This window comes from Notechis scutatus, chromosome 4 (genome assembly GCF_049901735.1).
Source record: "Notechis scutatus isolate UNSWTSFEM ecotype Mainland chromosome 4, rNotScu1.2, whole genome shotgun sequence".
Classification (NCBI taxonomy): domain Eukaryota; kingdom Metazoa; phylum Chordata; class Lepidosauria; order Squamata; family Elapidae; genus Notechis; species Notechis scutatus.
In genome coordinates, this window is record NC_142012.1 from 28882688 (window position 1) to 28910392 (window position 27705).

Genomic DNA, 27705 nt, shown 5'->3' on the forward strand with positions numbered 1-27705 from the left:
GCATCACACAACATGATATACAGAGAAGAAGAGCTACAGTGCCATTGTTCAACCTGCATTGAGATCTCTATAAGAATTTATGACCTGAACTACTGTATTGTGGGTTGGATGTGTGGATGGGCTGGATGTGTGGAGAGAACTACTATCAGAAGCCAATACTTGTCTGCGACCCGTAGAGTCGCTATCCATGTCAAACAAATACTCTCAGACTTAGCTTGAAGAATTTTGCTTTTATTAGCATTCTTAGAATCTAAAGGTTTATGTGTTTCATTATCACTCAAGGATAGTTGCAAATACAGTGCAAATAGAATGAATAGGCTTAGCAGAAGTTTTCTAACATTTCACACTATCAAACTATATTTGTTCTGCTTGGGCCCCCAACATGTTCCTGATTTCAGTAAATTACCTATCAACATGCTCTACTGTGTCTGCTAAGATTCTTTTAATTGATTTGCTGCAAAGCAAAGCATCCTCTAATTGATATTTTTCACAATGCCCCTCAACCCTCATCTCAATCTCAAAATTACTGGAAAATTAAACACTGGGGGGAGCGCCGCTAACCCATTGCTTTGCTTACCTTCTGATATGTGAGTATTGTGTGATTATCCATACTCAAGAATTCCACATTTGTTTGCTACCTCCCCAAAACTGGATACTGCTACCCTAGTGTGTTTCAGCTGATGAGTCAGGAAAAGCATACGCAATATATCGCCTAATTCTGAATTAAGCTTTTGCTGTAAAATTGAATTTTTTTTCTGAATTAATATATTATTTTTTTCTTCCTGGCTTTAAAGTTGGGAACTTAAATAGTTATTTATGTATACATTATAGTGTCCCAGAAGAAAAAGCTATGTCTCAGCTATGATCTTTTGGAGAATGTTCAACTTGGTCCATTCAAGGCTACAGTAAACACGACATCAGTTTTCATAATCAGCAATACAGAACTCCTGCTGCTTTGGAAATCACTTCTATATCTTGAACAAATGCGTTTGCAAGTGGTTCACAATTACATAGTCTTCTTCATTAGGAACATGTATACAATTATAGAAGGTTAAGAAAACATTTCATTTTATATTTAAAAATTATCAGTTTCATTTGAAAAAGTGGCTCAGGTAGTGCAGCTCATCCAAGATGGCACATCAATGTGAGCTGTGGCAAGAAGGTTTGCTGTGTCTGTCAGTGTAGTATCCAGAGCATGGAGGCGCTACCAGGAGACAGGCCAGTACATCAGGAGACGTGGAGGAGGCCGTAGGAGGGCAACAACCCAGCATCAGGACCACTACCTCCGCCTTTGTGCAAGGAGGGACAGGAGGAGCACTGCCAGAGCCCTGCAAAATGACCTCCAGTGGGCCACAAATGTGCATGTGGCTGCTCAAATGGTCAGAAACAGACTCTATGAGGGTGGTATGAGGGCCCGACATCCACAGGTGGGGGTTGTGCTTACAGCCCAACACTGTGTAGGACATTTGGCATTTGCCAGAGAACACCAAGAGAACACCAGAGAACACCAAGATTGGCAAATTCGCCACTGGTGAATTACAGTATACCAGAAAAATCTGCTAATGTAATGCAACTCCTCCAAGTCAGAACAGTAGGCTTTAGAAAGAATATTAGGAAATACCTTGCCAGAAATTATTTGTCCAACAGCATCTCAACTCCAGATTAGGACCTGGCTCAAGATTTATCAGTGGTTCGGTTTTGCTAATTTTTTAACTGGAATCTGTTTATGTATCCTTCAGTACATTATATAATGCACTCTACAGTGTACCATCACATCATGCTTATTCTTCATGTGTTTATCCAAACATCCTAAAAAGTAGTAAACTCACATTCTGTTATGGATAAGATGCTGGGAACAGAAGATAATTTAGATTTTCATAAGGCACAGAAAAAGGGTAATGAACTCACATATACAGGATTATTAAAAAAAGAATTGTTGGGGACATAAAGACAGGAAATGTAGCTGATTGCTATCAGATTAGATGGACTCCTTGGTGTTGAAGGTAGATTGTTGGACTATAAAACTTAATAGGTTAGTTCATGATCAAGTGATAAGACTGCTGAAAATAAATTCTTGGTTGCTACCTGAAGAAGTGGGCTGAAGATAGAGCAGTGGCAGTTGTACGTGGTGCAAAAAGCTCTCAACAGAACTGAAGAAGGATGGAAGATAAGAAGGTCAAAGGCTTACCTCTTACAGAAAAGCCAGCAGATTAAGCTGCTGTGATGATTAATGCCAACTAATGTAACGTTACATCTTTTCTTAGCTCTAGATAAAAAATAGTTTTAGTATTTGAAAGCATAGTCAAGATTACATCATTCTATCTATAGTTGAATATATTCAATATATGATACAACTCAATGTAGAACAATATCCTCATTTGAGAATAAGCAATGCAGATAATTGTGAAAGTTCTGAAGTTGTCTCCTACCAAACTTCAAATGTATGCTGGGTTTTTTGTTTGTTTTTTTGTTTTCATTGTTCCACCCAGGAAGTGATAACTACATTTTAACAAATTCTTCAAAACAGCAAATATATTTATATTGTTTATTCTATTTGAACACATGTTTATCCAAGAATTTTATTTCCTAGTTTTCAGAAATACTTACTCACTTGAAACTTCCAGTGCAGAAAGCTTAGAGATGTTCCAATAGAAGAGAATATATGTAGCGCAGGCTTGATTTGTGCAATCTTTGGGGCTTTCTTAATTTGACTGTTTGCTTGCAAACATTTCATTACCTGACTAGGTAAAAGCAGTGCTAGTGAATTTGGGGTTTGCTTCCTGTTTATATACAGTAGTTTGGCCTGTCAGTATTGGTGAGATTGTCATTTTTTCCATGGAAGTTCCTTGATTAGTATATTATTTTTTGCTTGATTGTTTAACTATGCTAATTCCAGATTAATTAATTTATTTATCGAATTTCTATGCCATTCATTATACTAGCATGACTCAGTGTAGTTTACTGGCAAGGATGTGTTCTGGTCTTTTTATTTCCTTCTTAACTTTTTCATTGTCTCTTTTGAATGATGTGTAAATGTGATTTATCTCTATGTATTTTTTGATTGCTGAATTCTGTAGTGTTTATGGTTTTAACTTGGTCTAAAGTGCTCACAGTTTTCCAGTTTAAACAATGGTTAATTTTGTCCATGAGGTGTGAAACTAAAGAGTTTCATCATGTATGCTGACTGCTGATCAGTGTTCATGGATTCTTTCTGCTAGTATTCTCCCTATCTGTCCTTCATAGTAGCTGTTACAGTCCTTGCACTGTATGTTATGGGTTGTCTTAATACTGCCCATTTGGACAGTGGTGAAATTGAGGAATTACTTTCATTTCAACAGTGGCATTAATGTGCAACTGTCCTTTCCATTTAAATTACTAATTCTTTGAAAAGTTCAATCTTCATTCATCTCTTGAATTAATTATGTTATCGTCGGGGTGGGAGATGGGGATTATTATTATTGTTATTGTTGTTGTTGTTGTGTTGTTGTGTTTTACGTCCTGTAATAAGCCACCTTGAGTTGCCATGTGCAAATAGGCAGCAATATAAATTTTCTAAATAAATAGCTCATATGATTTCTTTTGCCTTGACATTTTCACATTGTATTAGGGTGGTGTAGAAATCAATGAATTGGTGTAATTGGTGTTTGACTCAAAGGCCAACCTTTGAATTCGTTTTATTTCATTTTGTTGTTTTTCCTTTGCTTTGGCTGATGAACAATTCATTATTTGTCTATGGAATCAAAATACCAACTTTATTTTATAATTCTATTATAATTGGCATCTGTATGTGTGAGCTTTAATTCTAGCTAGAAAAATGAATTTAATATTAAACTTTATATGGGTAGAGAAGAGGAGGGCATGCCCATTAGTCTTTAACCCGTGGGATCCTTCAGGATTCAACACTCTCACCTTTGCTGTTTAATATCTACATGAAACAGTTGAATGACTTTATCTGTTTGTTCAGTGTACTGATGATACTCTAAATCTCAACTTGGGGTTGATAGCCCTTTTCCCTGCTGTTCTGAAAAGCTCTTTAAGATCTAGGGCTTGGAGTTAATGTGTTCAATGATGCATTTCTGAGGGCCGTATCATGTTTGTAAGATTTATTATTTTGTTTTCTGTTGACAGGATCGTACTTAGTCAATGTTTTATCATGTTAACCAATCCGAGTGTAGTCTATACAGTTATTAATAAGATGAAAATGATCATTGAGAAAAAGGCAATATCCTCTTTGCCTATTGATGACAACAGCATAAATTATTTTTATCTTAATTAGAATAAATCATTAATTTGATGTACATGGTCATCCATCTCACTGTAGCAATTATGGGCACTAGAGAGCATATCAGAAACACAATACAAAACACTAAACAATAAAATATTTGAAAGTTTCAGCAAATCTTTATTTTACCTGTGTCTTGTCTTTTACAGAGAAAGGATGCGGCAATCTGCAATGTTCGAATTATGCCAAGGAATGCACCAGATCAGCCTTCAGTTTGTTCGTCTGCAGCTTAGCTTTGAAGAATACACCATAATGAAAGTTTTGTTGCTGTTAAGCACAGGTGATTTTCTTGATGATTCCAGTCGCAATTTTTAAATACTATAATGTTATATTTTATTGTAATAACTAACAAATCAGTATCCAATAAATTAAAAAAGAAAAGAAGAATTTTGGTTTTAAGAACTGGAGAGTCCTTTAGTGTTTTAGGCTTAACATCTATAGCATTTTTTGAAAATCAGGATTGATTACTTTAATGCATAGTGTGATACTTTGAAGTTCCTTCAAACTATAGTTTGTAGGCTCCTAAAAGGGGCTGGTAATTGAGAACAGACATCTTAGCTTCAGTACTGTGATATACCAAATCCTGTTATAATTTGCAGCCCACAGTAAAATGGTGTTAACTCTTCTGTACAGCATAAATTTGTTTTTGTTTTTACTTTTAAAGCCCTAAGTGTATTAAAGCTGAATTCAACATGGCACATGACCAGTTTCTGTTCATGGCATGATAATTTTCATTTCTTTAAGATTAATTTGCTTGATTTATAAAATGAAACCCTGTATGCCTCAAAGTAAAGTCTAGCATTATAGTTGTTTTTAGAAATGCTTGTGAGATTTATACATGTTATTACTAAAACACAACTGTGAAGTTGCAATCCAGTATTTTGTTTGGAAGTTTGCATATATGCTTGAACTACACACACACAGACACACACACACACACATAGTACATGCATACATATATAAATATGAGTGAAGAATAGTTTACTTTCTGCTTAATGGGCACATTGCAACTAATCATAATTATCGTGTCAGCCATATTTAAATAATCCGTAAACTATCCTTTCACAATTTCAGTTATGTCCTCCAACATATGTGGAATGTGGGTTTTTCATATTAAAGAAAATATATGAATTTGCTTTTGTGACAACCTTATATTCAAAGATGATCTTCAGAATGGTCCACCGAAGGGTTAGGAAATGATTGATAACAAATGGCTTTCCCTTTTTCAGTATACCCCCATTTATCAATTTTGTGGTATGATTTGGTCGATTTATTAATCTAATGCACATAGAAACTGGGTCAAATTGCAAGGAATATTATATATATGCCATATAAACTAGTAAAAAAGCTTTTTGTTTAGTTAACAATTTCTTTACAATATTATTTTTATCAGAGTTCATGAATAATCTACATAGTTAAAATTTATCCTTTGGAATGTCCTGATATACTGGTTCTATCTTAGCCATGAAAGCCAACTGGGTGACTTTGGGCCATTAACTCTGCCTCAACCCAGCCCACCTCATAAGGTACTTTTTGTTAGAAAATAGGAGGAGGAAGGTGTGCTGAAAATGTCCGTGGGCTTGAATTGTTCATAAAAATAATAAAGGAGGGATACAAATAAATAAATCTCTTCTACTACTTCTTATAGCAGTGCTTCTCAACCTTGGCAGCTTTAAGATGGGTGGACTTCAACTCCCAGGATTCCTCAGTCTAATGACGGCTGAGAAATTCTGGGATTTAAAGTTCACCCATCTAAAAGCTGCCAAAACTGAGAAATACTGCATAATAGTTTTGATTATATATTGAATTACGATATATTCCTTATAATTGGTTTTCCTCCTTGTAAGCAAATAATTGGTGAGCTAAGGTATACACAGTATTTATAGGACAGAAACACTTCTCATAGATAGGATTTAACACGCTTGGTGTCAACATTGAAAGTTTAGCAAAATATCAGGACCTGCTTCCTTTGCTTGAAACTATAACCTTAAATAAATTACTTTCAGAATTAAATTGATATAGGGCAGGCAAAAGTTAAGGAAAGGAACCTTAATAAAGCCATTTCTTAATTTTATCCAAAATATTCAAAATATATGTAAGGGACGTGCATAAGCACACAATCGTGCCTACCGTCCCTGTCCTATTGTCCCCAATTATGAATTCCTATTTCCTGTATTTAAACTTATGTTTATTCTTGTTTCTGTTATATTATAAGCTTTTGACAAATAAATAAATAAATAAAATACTGTTTTAAAAGAAAGAAGAAATGTCCAAGTCAAAAAAGAAAGGGGGATTTGAGTCCCCAAATTTTGAAAGAAAGGAAGAAAGGGAGGAGGGAGGTTTTTTAAACAATATAAATAAATCTTAATTTCCCAACTGCCCCTAAGCTGTACTCATACTGACATACAAAATGTATGAACATTTAAAACATTTTGTCATTTCTGCTTTTAATTCTTTAAAAACTCCTTAAAACATATTTATATTTGCTTCTCTATAGTATGCAAGGAAGATATTCTTGCTTATATTTGCTTGAACTTCAGTAAAACTTCAGAATATATGTTGTTAATTTTTCCATTACTTCATATTTATATTTTTAGTTTCCAATCTGCTATCATTGGTAACATATTTTTCCAATGTTGTGGTAGATCTTTCTTTACATCCTTGTGTACGAGAATTTTAGAAAATTGTGCGTATTTTGTGACATTTTCTTCATATGTTTAGGAATTATACCTAGTAAGCATAAATATGGTTTAATTGCACATATAATATTTGAATAATGTTGTATATTTTCTGTATTCTTAAGTTGTTTTACATGTATACCACATGCAGTACAGGTAGTCATTGACTTACAATGTCCATTTAATTGCTGTTCAGAGTTAGAGTGGCTTCAGAAATAATGCTTCATGGCGAGTAAAACTTTGGGCTCTGGTAAAATGATGCATAAGTGCCCCACATGACCACATATTTGATGTTTGGCAACTGGCTGACATTTTTGACAATTGCAGCAAGCCATGGTCCTGTGACCATGATTTGCAACTCTCTTTTTTGCCAGTTTACAGCATTTTTTGCTTTTGAAATTCTGGAGAGTGGGTTTGCACTTACAACTGTGTAATTTGCTTAATTACCATATGATTTGGACTTATAACAACTGCTTGTCATAAATTGGTGGTTGTTTAATCATGTGATTCTGGATACTGTTTAAAAACTTGAATAGTAGCCACAGGAAGGAAACTTCTTTCAATTAGCATAGAAGAAACCACTCATTATATCTCAATCATTTTTCCCCTCCAGCCTACAGAAGAGGAAAGACAGCTAAGTGCCAAATTTAATGATCAAAATGAGAAGTCAGTGGGCTTATGTCCCAAAATGTAGAGTTTCAGTTGTGTTTCTGATGATCAGTTTTTACATATTTAATTCTGTGGCTGCTAGTGTAATAATTTACAGATTTGTCTTTAGAAAAATATACACAATATCATTCCACTCTTATATTGTGCCAATTTTATCTAAATTGTATATAGAACATAAACATATTTATAAAATGAGTTGTATATTTAATGTCTGATTGTTTAAACTTGAAACTTATATGCATCTCCCAGCTGACTGAACCATCAATGGACTAGTAGAAATAGGGGGAACTATCCTTCTTTAATCACATTTAAAAAACACAGAATTTGATTCAGTTTTGTTGTGTGTGTGTGTGTGTGTGTGTGTGTGTATGTATATGTGTCAGGATTACAGCAGTTACCCCAATTACAAGAAAATGATTTGAACTATTTGTTATCATACACACACACACACATCAACTTGTGTGTGTGTGTGTGTGTGTGTGTGTGTGTGTGTGTGTGTGATAACAAATAGTTCAAACCATTTTTTTCATATAAACCATTTTGAGTAATGAATTAAAATGATGAATAGTATAGTAGAGAAAAATTCAATTCAATTCTATAGGTCAACAATAAAAGTATGACCTTAGTTAAAATATATCGCACAGCAAGAACACTTGGTTGAGCAAAAAAGAGACAAAAGGCCAGAAAATGATATGATAGCCCAACTTTTTTATGACATCGTGAGGTTGGTAGAGAACAAGATAATTAATTGTACAGCTCTCCTTACTGACACATCAAAAATGGTGGAACCATTGCTAGAAACAATGTTGATCTCAGAGACTGAATAGGTGCAAGTTGCTTTCCTGCATCTTCCGTAATTAGATTATTCCCATTGTCCAAAACCAATTGTAACAGCACAATAATAGTAGAATAATCAGAAATCAGAAACTAGACTCATTAAAAAGGCAAGAAACCTGTCATTCTGATAGTCACTGCCTAGGGACTTTTACAAAAACAACAAGTTCATACCCTCATTGAGATCTATACAATGCTTGTAAATACAAAGGTGTTTCCTTATATATACCCTGCCCCTTCCTTCAGAAAAGTATCCCTGCAAGCTAACTGTTACTTCTGTTCTCAAATTGCCAATTCAGAGACTCTCCTTCCCTTCCCAAAGACTGGTCCATATAGATTCCTGTTAAATGTATAAAGTGCCATTTACCACCATTAGCATATTCTCCAAAACTGAAATGATCTAACAACAGCTCCCCAACCAGCTATTTGTTTGCCTCCAGATGCTAAATTATTTAGATAAACATTCAAAACATTATTGCTGTTTTGGAACAGCTGTTGAGCTTCTGAATCTCTCTTTTAATGTCATCATCATTGTGGAATACTATTTAAAAAGTTCAGCTTTTCTTTAAAACAAACTCATGGGGTATTCATTGAATAATATTAATAATATTAAAAATGAGAAGGGGTATGGATTTTTAGATGCCATACTCCAGCACTAAGTCGTGAACAAAAGTAAAACTTCCATGCTATAATATGTTGTTTGTTTTCTAATACCAGTTTTCTCCCTTTAGATCATTTTAACATGAAACCTATACTCAATGAAGTTGCAAATTATTTCTCTTAATTATAAGAAACTATAGCACCATCTATATATGGGATTTTGTTTGCAGTTGATAATGACAGAAAAATGTTGAATTAGGAATAAGAATCCACATTTACAAGATAAAAGTAATTTCTTTGTGTAATTGAACATCAGAAAATATATTCTATTGAAGTTATGTTGCACAGTATTGATAAGGTCTTGAAGCTCATATAAAATTTGGTTGAGGTTTCTTTGGAAGTCTCTAATAATACCATGGAGATTGTCTTCAGTGATTGTCTTCATGAAACTGGAAGTAATCTAAAAATATCCTGGGTGATTCTGGGTTGCCTCTAACTTTTAGAACATTGTAATTGACTTTTTATATAAGATAAGCTATTTTGGATCAAGGCAAGAATTTATCTTTTCCATCATTCTACTTTTCCTAGTTCCAAACTGTCTTTTGTAAGTTCACCAAAAGGAGGATTGATTTTCAGAGTTTTTATATCACTGAGGTTCACACAAAAGAATATGAAACCTAGGTGTGAGAATAGTGTTATTATACTTCTTAACACTTTCTATTAAGTAGCTTCTGATATCATTACCTGATCCTGTACTAAGTACTCATTTCCACATATATATCCTTCTTCTTATCATCTTTACTCCCTCTCTTATTGATATTACTATTAACATCATTATTTTTGTTGCTAAGCATGTGCACTGAGAGCTTCTGCATCATAGACAAATTCCTTGTATGTCTCATCAAACTTGGCCAAATAAAACATTCAATTCAACCTGTGTTATTTCAAAATTGATTTTTAGAATGTTGGTTGAAACTTGTATCTAAGTTTAAAACAATTGTTTGACCCAATAGCAGCATACATGCATAAGCGCACGTGCCTACCGTCCCTGTCCTATTGTTTCTTTTTTTCCCCTTATTCGTATCCATTTCATGTATTTATAACCATGTTTATACTTGTACCTGTTATCTAATAATTGTTTGACAAAATAAATAAATAAATAAATAAATAAATAAATGAATGAATGAATAAATAAATAAATAAATAAATAAATAAATAAATCTTTGCATCGAAATACAACAATTTTCTAATTAACTACTGCTATTAACAGTATTGGGGGGAAAATCTGTGATGAGTAGGATAGCATAACAAATTGCTGGAGTGGGTGCTGGATATCCTTCATCTGGTCAGTTCAACATTACCTAATGCTTATAGACTTTGTATATTTAAATGTATGGTTATGGTTATTAGAGGATGTTCTTGGGCCTATAAAAAGCAGAGAGGAATCTTAATGCTTCATATTGCTTATCTTGATTTACCACACTGTAAAAGTACACAATCTTTGGGAGGACATTTAAATAATTAAATAAATTCCAACTAGATACTGTATATCAAAGTTGGTTAATTTGAAAGATATTTGTATGCACTCTAGGGATAACCTATTCAATGTGCCATATAATTACAGGTAGTTATTTAAACATCGCCAGAATAATGGCACTATCATTCTGGGAAGGAAAATAACATGAAAATGCTTTAAAAAAGAAGAAAATGGCAAATCTGATGAAGTATTTCAGGAAAAAAAACATTGTAAAAAATTTTTCTGTTGTGAATAATTCGATTTTATATATTTAATAAATTGATTAGTTTAGAAATTTAACCAGTTTATCTGAACAACTATCTTTTCTTCATTCACATCAGATCACTTCCCCCAGTTAGGCAGAGAAGGTATGTTCCAGATCCCATCAGCTAAAAAATTTTTGACTGGTGGGGTACAAGAAAACAGCCTTCTTTGCTGTTGCCCCTGCCCCTTTGGTATCCCCTGCACCAGTGAAGTGGGGCCCACTGTCCTGGATTTTTAAAAGAGTTTTAAGGCCTGGCTCTGCTGACTTCTATGGAGTTCACAGAAAAACCGCAATCTTGTGATTGGTTAACACTTTAAAGTCCTTGCCACCTTTTTAACTTTTATTTTATCCCTGTTTCAGACTACTGAGATATTGTATTTTTATATGGTTTTAATGTTTTTGACAGTACACTACCTAGAGTGAGATGGACAGTCTTTAAATTTCCTAAATAAATGAAAGTAAAATTTCCACTAGTACCATATTTGCAACCTAAAAAAAATTAAGTTGCAAAATAATCCTGGTTCAAAAGTATTATTTTTAGTACAATATATAGATGTAACTATTAATAGACTGTTTCTTCCATCTTTAAGAATGTTAGCAATTTTACTCCAAAAGTAATTGTACGTACTGGAAATGATTTCATAAAGAAGAATATAATAAGAGTTACTAAAGTTTAGGAACATTATAAAAGATTTGGTATTGTAAAAGATATATCATGCTTAAGTGGTCTCTCTCTCTCTCTCTCTCTCTCTCTCTCTCTCTCTCTCTCTCTCTCTCTGTGTGTGTGTGTGTGTGTGTGTGTGTGTGTGTAAAATAGAGCATGAGCAGGCAAACCCTAAAACTTGTCTTCTGTTATTAAATACCCTAGCTAACCTCTCTCTATAAATTAATCTATACGGAACACTTTGTACAAACTAAAGGACTTATACAGTTGCCAACATACAAAATGCACAAGAAATATAGAAACTGCATTATACCAAATTTTGACTCTGGTCATTAAGAATTGGCCTTACTTGAAACAATCAAGTTTTCTTTTACATTTGACAAAAGGCTGAATAATGCACGTTTTACTTTCTTTTGTTGTAGTTCCCAAGGATGGCCTCAAGAGCCAAGCTGCGTTTGAAGAAATGAGGGCAAATTACATTAAAGAACTTAGAAAAATGGTAACTAAACATCCAAACAATTCTGGGCAAAGTTGGCAGCGATTTTATCAACTGACAAAGCTCCTGGACTCTATTCATGATGTAAGTAATTTAAGTAACATACAGAGGAAAGTATTATGAAGAAGAATCAGATAAATAATCTCCTTGAAGCTCTAATTCTTTCAAAAGGTACCGTGTTGTATGAAGTTAGTACTGCAGTAACAGCTTCATTGGCAAAATCTTTGTGATGAAAAAATTAGCAAAGCATAATTCTTTCATATCTCTTTTCTCTACCTCTATTTCACTAAGTTTTTTTGGTAGTAACCAATAAAGAGAAGGAGGAATAGACAATTACCTATCAAAACAAAGAATGCCCCTACTTCCATTACTAAATATTATGAGAACATAGAAAATAAGTTTTGGATTTCAATTATATTAGTTATTTCACTTCTGTTTCTGATCTACAACGAAAACAGGCAAGTGAATAGGTCTCGAGACCAAAGTTCTGCAGCCAAAAATAAAGGAAATTATTTTTGATCCTTGGATGCTGTCAGCCAGTCTCTGTCATGGGGGTATGGATGAGGACAATTCACAAACATGTTTCCAGAATTAATGTTATAAATCACTGAAAATCAGTTGAAGTCCTTTTGTTTAGAATTTCTAAATTCTTAAAATACATGGCATGTACGGAAACAAGTTCTCCGTTGCTTTTCTTAATATAAAATCTAAGAATCTAGATTTGTTTCTGTATACCATAATCTTTTTAGAGTCTTTGCTGTGTGTGGTAACTTGTGAAAGAGCTTCTTCAGTATTCCAAAGATCTTATAAACAGCTTTGAACATAATGAGTCTGCCACATGACTATAATACTAAAATAATTTAAATTGTGTTTTTTATTTTCCAGTGGGAGTTATTATTTAGTACTTTTGTTGAACTGCCAGTTACATGAGGATATTTGCAGATATCTTTTAAAAGCTATTAAAATTACTTAGTAAATATATATATAGAGAGAGAAAATATCTGCTCCATTCTTACTAGCATGTGAAATACACTTTTAATGTACAGCTCAGAAACTTTGGGCTTGGTGTACGAGAGGTTGCATTTAAATATGCCTCTTTGTATTTAACTGGCTTATTTATGAAGATGCAATAAAGTATGGTGCATTTCAGGTCAGATCTGTATGAAAGCCTGAGGTTTGTTTACAGAACATACATGTGGAATTATTTGTTGAGTAATGTGCTGTTAATTAAAACACTGAAAAATCTTGGTGGGAGTTAAAAGTGTTATTAGTACTGCAGCAACAGCTAATTCTTTAGAGAGTAGCATTTGCTTTGAGGAAGGGAATCATTACTTTTTGTTGTTGTTCAACCTTGTCTTGCTCTGAAAACCAGATTAGTATTGTTGGATTAGACCTAGTGGAATGTCAGATTCACTGTTTTCAACTAATGCTTTGCTTAATTCAACCTATCCAATATACATACATACATACATACATACATACATACATACATACATACATACATACATACATACATACATACGGTATTCAGCTTTCTTCGGGTATTTCCTCACGTCATTATAGTTGTGCTTTTCAAGTTGTAGTGACGTTTAGGCAGAATCTCATCTGCCATCATCAGGTTTCTGTATTGTGTTCGTCTGTGAGTCAGACTTTCACAGCCGTTTCTGATTTAACTTTGGTGCTAGCCTGCTGCTGTGTTAGAATGATTTTTTTTCATCCTGATTGGTTGGGAGTCTTGGTCTGTGTTTATTGGTCTTGGAGTTTGCTGTGTTCTCCTTGATTGTTGTTTCTAATATCTTCTGTCTGTTTTGTAGCATTTTTTTGTCTTGATTGACTGGCAACATTGTGTTTCGTGTATTGGAGGCTTTTAGTGCAGCTTGGCTTCGAGTAAATGGATGGTTATCATTTATTAGGAAGCTAGGTTTCATCTGGGTGGCTGGTTGGGGTGTGTTTGAGCTGGAGGTATCGGGGGGTCTGCTTGTGCCCAGGTGTTTGCTTGGCTTGTGGTGTGGAGATTTTTTTGTTTGTGAGTGCAGGCTTTCAGATAATTGACAGTCTGGTGGAGTCATCTCTTCTATTCATGCTTTCAGGTCTTTTTTTCAATCTCTATGGCTTCTCTGATAATTCTGTAGCTGGGGTTTTCTATAGTGGCTAGGATTTTGGTGCCACTGAAGTCGATGCTATGACCTGTGGCTTTCATGTGTTGGACTAGTGAGGAAGTGTGTTCCAGGTTTTTAATGCATTTTTGTGTTCATCCAGGTGGGTACTTATTCTTCTATTGGTCTATCCGATGTATGTGGCAGGGCATGATGCACAGGGGACTTCATGTATGCCTTGGTTTTCCAGGTCAATTTTATCTTTGGGGTTTCTTAGGATGGCTGCTATATTTCTGTCTGTTTTGAAGGCAATCTTGATGTGATGCCTGTGTAGTATTTTACTGATTTTGTCTGTAGTACCTCTTATGTAGGGCAGGACAACTGTTCTATAGGTCTGTTCATCTTCTAGGTCTCCATTATGTCTCAGTGTGTTTTTGTGGATCAGGCCTGTGATTTTGCTTTTGTGGAAGCCGTTGGCTGTCAGTACTTTAGTCAGGGTGCATAGTTCAGTCTTTATGTGTGTCTTGTCTGCCAGGCATTTGGTTCTTGCAATTAGTGTTTTGGCCGCGGAGTTTACCTGTGCTGGGTGGTGGTGGGATTGGGCGTTGAGGTAGCGGTTGGTGTGTGTATATGGTGTGTCCTAGTGTGCCATCTGTTTTTTTGTAGATTAGTACATCTAGGAATGGTAATTGTTTGTTTCCATTTCCATGGTGAATTTGATTTTTGTGTGTCTGCTGTTTAGGTGTGTTTGGAAATTGTTTAGGTTTTCTTTTCCATGGGGCCAAATAACAAATGTGTCATCGATGTATCTTAACCATAGTTTGGGTTTGTGGGTGGCATTGGCTAGGGCTCTGGATTCGAATTCTTCCATGAACCGGTTTCCAATAACAGGTGACAGTGGTGATCCCATAGGGGGTCCTTCAATTTGCTTGTATCTTTGTCCTTTGTATATGAAATATGTGTTGGTTAAGCAGTGTTCTGCTAGTCCAATAAAGTGTTTGGGTGGGTGGTATTTATTTTTGATGATTTCTAGGGTTTCTTTTATCGGGACTTGAGTGAATAGTGAAACCATGTCGAAACTTACAAGCAGATCTTTTTGTTCCACGTGTAGATCTTTGATCATTTCCAAGCAGTGGTATGAGTTTTGTACATGTGAAGCTGCTGCTTCAGCATGGGGCTGTAGCTGCTTTGCTAGGTATTTAGCTAGGTTTCAGCCCCATGCTGAAGCAGTAGCTTCACATGTACAAAACTCATACCACCTCTTAGAAATGATCAAAGATCTACATGTGGGACAAAAAGATCTGCTTGTAAGTTTCGACGTGGTTTCACTATTCACTCATGTCCCGATAAAAGAAACCCTAGAAATCATCAAAAGCAAATACCAACCACCCAAGCACTTCATGGAATTAGCAGAACACTGCTTAACCAACACATATTTCATATACAAAGGACAAAGATATGGAATAGAACACAAAAAGGAGCATGAAATTGAGTTTTGTGTCTGTATAAAGAAGTTCAACCCGGGACCATGCTATTTTCAAAAAAGATGTTTTATTTGTATTTTGTATGTGTGAAAACCCAAATAAAACTTTATTTAAAAAAAAGAAAAAAAGACTGCCTTCAAAACAGAGAGAAATATAGCAGCCATCCTAAGAAACCCCAAAGATAAAATTGACCTGGAAAACCAAGGCATATATGATGTCCCCTGCACATCATGCCCTGCCACATACATCAGACAGACCAATAGAAGAATAAATACCCGCCTTGATGAACACAAAAATGCAGTAAAAAAGCTGGAACACACTTCCTCACTAGTCCAACACATGAAAGCCACAGGTCATAGCATCGACTTCAATGGCACCAAAACCCTAGCCACTATAGAAAACCCCAGCTACAGAATTATCAGAGAAGCCATTGAGATTGAAAAATGACCTGAAAGCATGAATAGAAGAGATGACTCCACCAGACTGTCAATTATCTGAAAGCCTGCACTCACAAACAAAAAAATCTCCACACCACAAGCCATACAAACACCTGGGCACAAACAGATCCCCCCCTCCCGATACCTCCAGCCCAAACACACCCCAGCCATCCACCCAGATGAAACCTAGCTTCCTAATAAACGATAGGCGGCCATTCACCGCGCTAAAAGAGCCCAATACACGAAACACAATGTTGCCAGCTAATCAAGACAACAAACGCTACAAAACAGACAGAAGATATTGGAAACACCAATCACGCAGAACACAGCAAACTCCAAGACCAAAAAACACAGACCAAGACTCCCAACCAATCAGGATGAAGAAAAAACCATTCTAACAAAGCACGAGGCTAGCACCAAATTTAAAACAGAAACGGCTGTGAAAGCCAGACACACCGAATACACAAGCCTAATGATGGCAGATGAGATTCTGCTGAAACATCGCTACAACTTTAAAAGAATAACTATAATGATGTGGTAAAATACTCGAACAAAGCTGAATACCATACATACATACATACATACATACATACATACATACATACATACATACATACACAAACACACACACACACACACACACACACACACAGAGAGAGAGAGAGATTTTGTAGGAGGCTGGTTGAGACTTGGTGTATGGATGTGCATCATATTTAATATTATAATACATGTCAATAATACATTGTCATGTATAATGGATTATATTTCCATTCTTATGCATATTTGGACTGGTTTTAAGAAGCCTCTAGAAGAAATCAGGTTTATTACTGTAATGTCTTGGAATGTCTGGATAATACTCCTACAAGTAGTTTCCTTTGTGGTAATACCTATTTAAATATACATATATTTATAACAAAGAGGCTTTATCTATCTACCTATCTGTCTATCTACCTACCTACCTACCTAATCTCATTTTCAACATTACTCTGGTAATAACAAGAGTTTTAGCTGGGTTTTATAGTTTCTAATGTGTTTCTTAACTGTTTTTAGCTCTGTTGTACACTGCCCAGTCACTTCTTTGTGTGAGGGGTGGCTATATAAATTGGTTTAATAAGACAAATAACAAACATTCTGCCTCATCTCAACTTGGACATAGAAAATCACTGATTGAAGGTGTTGCCTCTTCAAAATACTTGTGTTATGGGATAATTTTTAAAATGAGTAAATTGATCTTCTGAGATTGGAAATATCTAAAATCCTTTTCTATCGATTTGGTTTTAAGATACATATTTCAGAAAGTAATACATTATTATAGTGCCTCCAGTGGTTCCCTACAATTACATCATTTAATAAACTGAGTAGAATAATCCAAAGGTCATGTACAAAAAAATGCCCTCGGAGACTAAATTGTGCAAAGAAAGAACTAAGCTACTTTAAATACAATAGCTAAGTATAAATATAATAATTTGTAATTTAGGCAGTACCAACAACACGAACATTTTACATTAGTTGTTTTAGTTGCTGTTCTCCTCATGGGAAACATATGGGAATGCCAAAAAATGCCAAGCTAAGGAAAAAGCTCCTGAAAAGAAAAGAAAAGATAGGCAGATTAAAATTGTAAAACACCAGCACATTTATATATAGACTCCCTATTTTCTTAAAAAATAAAAAAAACAACCTTTGACTGCAGACACAAAGTCATATCACTTGATGGAATCAAATTTAAGCTGATGTGCATCCTAACTCCCCAGGCCGCAGCCCATTACTGGGCATTGAGCCCTTCAGCATTGGGCTGTCCAAGTGGTGGGTGAAAGTGTGCACGCATCTCACTTGCACGAGCAACAGGTAAGTATGGGTGCGTGTGATCCATTTGCACAAGCAGCAGGCACTCGTGCAAATGGAGCTGATCGTGCATACTTGCCATCTCCTTTTCACCACCCTGTCGGTCCTTAAAGCTGGGAAGTTTGGGGGACTCTGTTATAAAAACCTTGGGGGAAGTAACTCGTATCTGAACATTTGCACATACCATAGAAGCTTGCAAAGCTTCCCCAAACAAAGATGACACTATGCTAGTACAATGAAAGCCTTTACTACATTTTTTATGATACAGCAAGTCAAGTTTAATTAATTTTGAAATTCAGTATCTTTTTTAACAGTTTGCATCAATAAACTGGCATAAAAGATAAACAGATAAAATAAATTTTAAATAATTAGTTTCTTTTTCTGTTCAGAGGAGAAAGGATTATAAGTTGGGGCAGTAGTTTTGATTTTGGGAGGATTTTTTTGTGGAGGATTCTCTCCAAAAACAAGACACAAATAATGAAAACAAAGATGTAGTGAGAGGCTGATTCCTGAATAGTATATGCTGGCACTGATTTTTGTCTTAAAAATACTAATGAAATATGCCCCAGGCAAATATATATCAAAAACCAAATTTCTAGACTCAAAATCATAATCTTTTGGTTAGGTATAGAATTGCAGTGTACCAGCCCAGAAGTTACTGTCAGGGAGCTTTATTAAAATAATTTTAGGTAGTTGAATAGATAATCCAGTCAAATTCCTTTCAAGAGTATAAGAAGCTAAAAACAGTCTTAGTTGTTGCACAAAATTGTGTGTGTGTCACACAATAGCCATTCAGAAAGTGTCATAACTCTCTTTCATAGTCACTTTTCCCCTGGCCTCTTATCTTTAATATATGATCCCTGATTTAGAAAGCAGAATTTAGCTATCAAGCGTAATATAATTTCCTCCTAAGTATGAGCTTTTAAAAACAAATTATTAATGACAAGATAAACTATTACAATGATGATTATTTAACTTTAAGCTTGTTGGATTATTGCAAATAGTGAAAACCATTGTTGCTGTTATGTAATTCAGTTAAACTAATTATTATTTCTGTTGATAGAGAATTGGAAAAATTATTTATTTTCTGCAAATTCCTTCTTGATCCCTTAGTTTTGTAAAAATATCTCACTTTTAAAAAAAAACTAGCTGATTAAAAACAAAAAATAAATTGAGACGATAATATGTTCTTAGTTAAATAAAGAAATACAATTTTAATAAGGTGCTATTAGAAGCATTATGTGATTTGAATACATATTGCTGTGTGAAGCTTATTTCCATTTCACAAATTAGGTCAGATGGTGATAATAATTCACTACCCTGTGAGAAGTAGAGACGGAGATTTCAATAATTCCTTTTCAAGCCAGCTAGGTTGAGCTTGCCATCTTGGAGAAATGTAGCTATATCATTGTGGAATTTTCAATAGTTATAAAACTGATCAGGAAGGAATTGTTGTATTTTTTAAAATAAAAAACTAGCCTTTCAAAACACAAATAATTCTATCAATTTTTCATAAATTTGTAATTAAATAATAATTGTGAAATATATGGAAACTCATCTCTAAAATATAAAGTTACTGTAGAAGAAAAGCAGGAAGAGCTGGGGAAGGCGGAGTTAAGCGTACCATCAGCTTAGAGTCATTGCATTCCTACAAGTGCTCAAGTCCAATCGCTCTTGAATTCCATTGACCTTTATTGGGTATCAATTTAGTGTTGAACTTTAGGTAAACAAATACTTGTGCATAGGCTTGAATAAATTTTCTATACTGCTACCTTCTGAATGGTCCTGATTCCTTGCACATGACACTTACATAATTATAACTAATCATTATAAACCTGAAAGTAAAGTGCCTTTAATGAATTTGATACAGTAAGTATATATTGCTATTCTGCTATATTTGGAACATAATCCATAGTTCCCAAGGCAGCATCCCATAATGATAGAATTCACTGGACATTTTCATCTTGAGCCAGAGATAGGATCCCAATCTCGGATCACTAATATCAGATTTTTTTCCCCTGCCCATTAAATTTGAAGGTTTATGCTGTCTGCAGTTGGTCTTATTACTTCTTGTAGTTGATCAAGAAAGAGACAGTAAATGGAGTTGTGCTGTATGCCTCCATTATCCTGTTACTTGTTTTACTACAATCTTCAGTTGCCTAGATTGGAAGCAGGGTAATTAGAATAACCAAAGCAGCTGTTTTGCTTTTCCTTGCCAGGAGCAAGGGGAAAAAATGGTCAACCATTTATTAACTTTTTTTTTTTTTCATGTTAGCATGACATGGCTGCCTGGAACTGATTTAAGTTAAAAACACTTTTAACTGCACACAGTACGTTAACTTTGCCCACAACTCAGACTCTTGTACAGACAGAATATGTTCTGTCTGTTTGCATGATCCTTATTTCTTCTTTCACCAACGTTGTCTTCTGTCCTTTTCTTCCATTTGCCCAGGATCCGTTTTTTTCACGCCACATTCCTATTTTTTTTTGCACCTCTTTATTTTTTCTTTTTAACATTCCTTTTCATCTTCCTTTCTTCTTTTCCCCTTAAAGTTGCTTCTATGCCGGCCTTCTTTCATCACCAGAAATTTTATCTTGAACCTAGTAGTTACAGCAAAGCACCTTACAGAGATAAATGTGTGTAATAAAATAAACTATTATGTGTCCAACATAAAAAATATATAAAATTTGCCAAACGAATATATAGCAATGCAGCTTTAAAGGAAGGACAGCTAAAGCAAGGAATCTGGATTAACACAAAGAAATAGACTGAAGGATCAACAGGTCTGTAAAGACACTGATTCTGTTCATCTTTGAACTGTATTTTTGGAGCAAATGGTTCAAAAACCAGTTATTTTTGGTGGTTCTGGCTTTAGGAATTCTCTCAGCCTAACTAAAATAGGTTCTTTGTGACTGACCCATATCCAACACAAAAGTTCACTTGTGGGTACACCTTTGTCCTAGCAGCAATTTGATGATATGCATGCCAATTCCAATTGTGCTCATGATCCAAAAAGCCTTGGGGACCCTACACATCTGACTGAAAGTTCAAACTTATTTTCTAAATGTTGTAACAAGGTTATAGGAGATAAAACTAATGGAAATAGGGTATGCCCAGTATTGTTAGCAAAGTGTATATAATTTAGACTGTGTGTATATTTCATGGATTTTCTGTTACTTTTTTGTGTGATCCATTAGTAAAAGGCCAATGAAAAAGAAACATTATTTAGAACAAAGAGAAGCTACTGAGAATAAAGAAAATGGTTGTAAACTAGATGTAGTTTAATAAATCTTACTTTCTAAATCTTGCCTTCAATGTTTGTATGAATCTATAAGTAAAGACCGTAACCTTAGGACAATTTGAGGCAGGTTTATATCACTCACTTTATACATAAAATATGCAGACTCAGAAGGAAAATGGATGTGGCAAAATTTGCTATTTTTATTTAGGAAGAAAAAAAGGCACCAACACACTGTTTGAAGAATTCCATGTTCTCCTTCTGCTCGACCTCCAGTTCCTTATTGTAAAACCAAGATGTTTGTTACAAACCAGGGTAAATTATATGCTAGTTTCTTTCAGTGAAACTGAAGCAGAAGTAACTTTTTTTTCCAGTTCACAGCTGCTTTTTACAGAGATTTGGAAAATAACCTTACAAGGCTTTTTGCTTTAAAAGCAGTGGTTCGCAAAAGGCTGGAGGAAATAAAGCAGCCATTTTCAAATCATTAAAACAGCTGGTTTTGTGTTGCTGCTTTGAAAACTGCTTTTGCAGGGGTGGGATTCTACTGGTTCTGACCGGTTCTATGGAACCCCTTGTTAATTTTCTAAGCAGTTCAGAGAACCAGTAGTTAGAAGAAATCTCCTTTTGTTTTTTTCCACCCTTATTACATTCTTGGCAGTATGCCTAGACTTACTTTCCCCAAAGGTGGTTTTTTTTTTATACTTTCTTAAAGGGGAAGGGTTGTTTTAAGCTTTTTATACTGCTGTTGGGAGGAAATACTCCCCTGGAAATACTTCTTCTTGGCTAGCTAGAAAGATTGACATTCAAATGTGAGTTTACATACCCTTTCTGAGTTTTGGTCTAAAACTGGTTTTTGGTGAAGGTTAATTCTGTGCTTGGTGATGTTTAATCCTGTGTTTATTGATGGGATAATTTTCTCTATTCAGCTTTGTTTGGAAAGAAAAACATTAATCTCTGTTCCTGAACAGAAACTGGTTTGAGAAATCTGGCTAGTTCCTGTGTCTATTTGTTCTGGTAATTGGTTTAACAAGCAAGAGTTACTGTTGTGATTTAATTATTTATATTGTGTTTGAATTTTTTCCTGCCTCATGGTTTTTTTTCTATCTGAGGAGGGGGGTCTTCCTTTACTACTTTAGTGGTATCTGGTACTGTCCTTTTGGGGTGTACTTCCAAGAGGCAGGATGCAAGCTTGGCATTGACTTTTTTTTACTGCCTTTCTGGGGGGTATGTGACCTTTCCTTAAATCTGGATGATTTCTTATGAGATGAGTGAGACCAGCTAGTATCTTTAAGTGGTGCAAATGGATCTAAGGATTGCTTTTCCTGGCTGTGTTCTTTCTGGAGAGCGTAAATTACCTCTCTGCTAAAGGGTTTCATTTTATGAGCACGAGTTGGCTGCTGATGGTTATCATTGCATTTTAACTATATTAATTCCTCAAAGTGCTCTGGTACCTTGCCTGATTTGTAACTCCGGCTTGCAGATATTTTTAATCTAATGATTAGTATTTAGGGCAGCTTTTTGCAAGCAAAGAAGCTTTTTGTATTTTTGTACAGGTAATCCTTGACTTACAACAGTTCATTTAGTGACCGTTCAAAGTTACATTGGCACTGAAAAAAGTGACTTATGACTGTTTTTCACATTTACGACCATTGCAGCATTCCCACTATCATGAGAGGCTAGGCGAGAAGCTCCCCTTGACGTGACTGATGTTGAGTTGGCCACACCCACCCAGTCACATGACCACCAAGCCACACCCACTAAGTCACGCCCACAGAACCAGTTGTTTAAAAAATTGAATCCCACCCTTGTGCTTTTGGTTGTTTTCACATGTGAGAATGCTGGGCAAATTCATGCAGGTATAAAGATTCATAAGCAGCCTCTCAACAAATGTGCAAGCCTGGAAAAATAGACTTCAGGGTTCAAGGAAGGGTGCCTCAGGTGTGCTCCCAGGTGTTTCTCCACATCTTTTTTCAAAGTATTTGCACAGCCATAAAGTTTCGTCTTTTGTACTGGTGTTCTAAATTGCTTGTTCAGTATTACAAACTATTTTCAACATCCTTTAATGTTCACCATTCCTGACTTTTTTTTCTCCCGTTCCATTTCAGCTTGTTAGCGATTTGCTGGAATTTTGCTTCTACACCTTCCGAGAGTCTCAAGCTCTGAAAGTGGAGTTTCCAGCCATGCTGGTAGAAATCATCAGTGACCAGTTACCCAAAGTGGAATCTGGGAATGCCAAGCCCCTTTACTTCCACAGGAAGTGACAGAACATGTCTTAATGGAGAAAAAGAAAACTTTGCCTTAAGTTTCCCTGCGCTATTCCACACCCATGAAGGAGCCAAGAAGCCACATTTAAAGTGTGCTATTCAAAATCGTTCAATGGTGTCTCAGTAGTCTAAAGACAATATGAAGGTTTAGAGATCGAAAAACAAGCATCTGATATGAGCTTGGTAAGACAAAATAGCCAAGATGTTTATGAACATCAAGCCACCCCAAATACTCCCAGCATTTAAAAAAAGAAATATTCCTGTTCCTATGGATGAAAAGCCATATCTAGTCAAATAACTCCTTGATTTTGATATATCAACAGAAGAACATTTTAATTATGTCATGTAGTTTCTGGTATTGTTTGCTTGTTTTAAAAGGGTTTAAGAACTATTATGAACTTTTAAAAAGCTTACCATTGGTTTGCACATAAATAAAGTCAATATGGGGCATTAATTCTTGTACTATACACAAACACACACACACATACGTAGAAACAAAATCAAATTCCTGGATATGTAACATAGATAATGGAACATTTTGGTGTGGAATAATCTTGGTATATTCACTTGCGGCATTTGTTATCCCATGTTATCCATCATAGAATGATCTACACTGTGTTAAGTGTTCATTTATTATTTAACTTGAAAGGATAAGATGTTAAAACAAATGCCTCAGTTTCAATTTATAGTATATTGTGCTGGCTTTACCAATAATTTTTTGCAGTCTTTTGCTGTACTGTACAATGCTGTATGTATAAATAGAAGGACCTGAAACAAATGGTATAAGGAACTTTTGTAAATGAGACCTAAAATCTTTAATGGTTAATAGGATGAATGGGAAAGTATTTTTGGAAGAATTCTATTTTGCTGGAGACTATTTAATTACTCTTTTTTGTCTAAACACAAGGGTTTTTTTCTTTTTCTTTTTTTGTAAAGTGAATTGTTCTGCATGCATAATGAACCGTTTACAGTGTATTTAAGAAAGGGAAAGCTGTGCCTTTTTAGCATCATATCTATCTCACAATGTCTGTTGTAAATAACCACCCATAATTGTTTCCAGTTGTTCTTTTTCCATCCAACTTCCTCAGCATTTGTCTACTACTTTTTACATCCTTTGAGCACAATGAGTCTGCTTCAAGCCTCTTGCTGTGTTTGCAGCTTTATACACATTTTATCTAACAAGATAAATGTTAACAAGGATAGACTCCACTAAGACATCGTTTTCTACATGTTCCATTAAGCTAACAAAGCTGTGCAGATAATTTGGTTCCTATTTCAGTGGCGCCTGCTTAAGTCAGCTACATGGTGAATTGTGCCTAGTTGTTTTTTTTTTTTTTTTGAAAGACTGTGATTTTGGGATCAAATGAGATTCTGCTCCCCAACCTGTTCCCTCTGAAGATCATGGTCCTACACACAGGCAAATCTGAACAAAACATTCTCAAACACATTTCCGTCCAAGCAAGTCTCATTAACAGTGTAGAACCCTACAGAGTATAGTGATCTACTCATTTTGGGGTTGTTTAATTTTATGTCAAAATTGTGGTTAAAGAACTGTTTTTCCTTCCTTTTAAAACTGGGATCAGTGTATATTGCCAAAAGTATGGACAACAAATCTGAGTATGTAGGTGGAAATAAAAATTATTTCATATCCTAGACACATTTGGAATGCTAATAAGGATAGGGGCTATTAATGCTATTTATTTTTTGGCAAGTCAATAACTCAGTAACTGTGTATAGGATTGCGATTTAACTACTCTTAAAATCAGCCCTAAAAAAGAGAGTCAGTTTTCAAAATCTGGATCTCTCTTAAAACTATGTTACAACAACAGTGACTTTCTTGTGATGAACATTACTAAATATAATATGGATAATTTAAATAGTAGCATAATTATTAAAAACAAAATTCATGATAATTGATATTATATACAGTAATTGTCAGTTATCTTCATCTAAAACAAAGTATAGATAACTTCTTTAAGAAAAATAAAGGTTGAAATCCTATGTACAATTATTTGAGAATAAGTTCCAGTGGAATTACTTCTTAGTAATCATGCTTAACATCATGTAATTCATAACCAAATCTGGGATCCAAAGTTTTTTTTTTTTGCCAGGCTTAAAGTTTGGGTATGTTCCTTGGAACCTTCTGCAGTTAACAGCAAACCTCCTAATGTACAATTTTTTAAAAGCACTGTTTCAAAAACAGTTATGGAGCATACATAGAACCCCAAGTAATTCCTTGGATCTTAATCATTCATGAAGTTTTTTGAAACTTGAACAGATATTTGCATTTCCACCTTGCATCCATAAAATTTAAATAAAACCATAGCAAGTGGATTTCTCAAACCCGTTTCCCTGTGCATCCCCAAATCTCTCTACTGATCCTCAACCATCTGAAACAGCTTTATAGGGGAAGGGAAAATCTGACCTGCTAATCTGCCAGTATTGTTAATTCCAGTGACAGAAAAGCAGAACTGAATTCAATTCAACCTGACCTTTTTGAGCCATACAGTTTTCTGAATGAGAATCTATGGAAACAGAAGAATCAAGATATATATTACACAGCCATATATTGGGTTGAATCCTGACAATAATAGCTGAACTTAATTCCAGCTGAAATGAATGCAATTTAATAAATTCATTTGCAGTTTTGAAAATTGAAATATTTATCAACTCTTTGGACTGCACAGCAATATGAAACTGAATTTCTACGGTGATAAAAATATCTAGCATGCAACATGATCGTTTATATTAAATATCCTTTTTATTAAGGTTTTAAAAAAAACTTACTGAAATTGGAATTTTAATTTAACCAGGTTTGTGGTAAATGATGCAGCTGTTTTTTTATTAGCAAAGTTACTAAATATTTTTCTATCTCCAAGTAACTTTGCTCGATTAAATATTAAAGCCATATTGTTTTCTTTTTTTAAATCCACTGGTAGATGTCAGTTGTCTGGTTACTCTTATTTTTTGTACCTTATTGCATTTAATTGTGGTACAATTCATACATCTCAGAACTGTCACGAATAAAACACTAAATTACTTTTAAAACAATTTATAACTTTATGCAAAATAGCTATCTTTGCAGGAAAAGTATGCAGATTATAATAAATTCTTTAATCACCTGTTCATGAAACCATTGATTATTGCTTAGAAATCATTAAAATAAACTTCAAATGAAAGGAAGGTATCAGGAGTACGTTATATTTTAGAAGGAAATAGATATCTGTCTCCTGCAAAATAAGATAAACAACTTCAAAATGTGAAAATAATTGTGTTGATTGAGTGTTATGATTTTGTGGCAATGACTGAAATTATACAGCAAGAACACTGTATTTATATAAATGTAAAATAGTTTTAATTTACTGCAGTGTGTATTTCAAGAATAATATTGCATTGCAGTGTGTAACCATTCTGTTGCACAGAACAAAACTGAAAAAGGACTAAAAGCTTGCAATATCAAAATCTTAAAATAAAATATACTTTATAATCAATAATGCAAAAATCTAATCACAGGGTGGTATTTTCACTGACTTTTAGAAACCTTTCAGAATTTAAACCATTCTACATTTAATGCACTTTTAATTGTCTATTAAAGATGTGACATTTTTGATAGAGGGGAGAAAGAAAGAAGGAAGGGTGCAATTTTATCTGGCAGATGACTAACTTGTTAGGTAGCAGTTATAATGCCAGGGTTTTCAGAGTAATGTTTCAAAGCTCATAGAACTGAAGAGCACATGTACACCAAGAACTTAGCACTTGTGCAGGAGAAGTTCTTGGTGGTTGTGTCCTATTATTACTGGATGAAAAAAGCAGCCAGCACTACAGTATAAAACAGCAACATCTATGCATAATGATGCATTAATAATTAGGAGCTTGCTTCTGTATGTTTAAACCTTTTGAATAAATACAAAATTACTGTTTGGCCTTTATGTTATTGTCTTTAAGTACATAATTTTTATAAGTTGTATAAATATACACAAATTAAAATGGTGTGATCATAATAATTTCTTGTGCTTTGATATAAATCACACTAATCTGATTATGCATTTGTTTCTTTAGGCAGAAATTTCCTGAAGTGCAATATATTATTCCAATATGCATCACCGTTGTGTCTACTACATATCTTAATTCCTGCTTTTGTAACATGCTTCATTTGGCTCTGCTATACTGAACACTTTTTAAAATGCACAATAAGAGCAATTCACTTCTGCTGGGGCAGTTAAAACCCCTCATTTGGACCATTTTTTTTTTTTAATGGAGTAGAACTTCTGAGTAGACACCCAATTAGAGAGCCAGAAGATTGACTGTATCAGTAACTAACACTGTGGGTGTTTACAAA

The 27705-nt window shown here is 34.6% G+C and overlaps 1 protein-coding gene across 4 annotated transcripts in view; it reads left to right on the plus strand.

The window, feature by feature from the left end:
• Nucleotides 1–27295, plus strand: part of NR3C2 (nuclear receptor subfamily 3 group C member 2) — a 159488-nt gene extending 132193 nt beyond the window's left edge. For all 4 annotated transcript variants that reach the window (XM_087963045.1, XM_026668771.2, XM_026668770.2 and 1 more), the window contains exons 7-9: nucleotides 4432–4562; nucleotides 11931–12088; nucleotides 23208–27295. In XM_087963045.1, coding sequence (XP_087819171.1) covers nucleotides 4432–4562; nucleotides 11931–12088; nucleotides 23208–23363 — 445 coding nt within the window. In that variant the 3' untranslated portion in view covers nucleotides 23364–27295. The remainder of the gene's footprint in view (nucleotides 1–4431; nucleotides 4563–11930; nucleotides 12089–23207) is intronic.
• The last annotated feature ends 410 nt before the right edge of the window (nucleotides 27296–27705 follow it).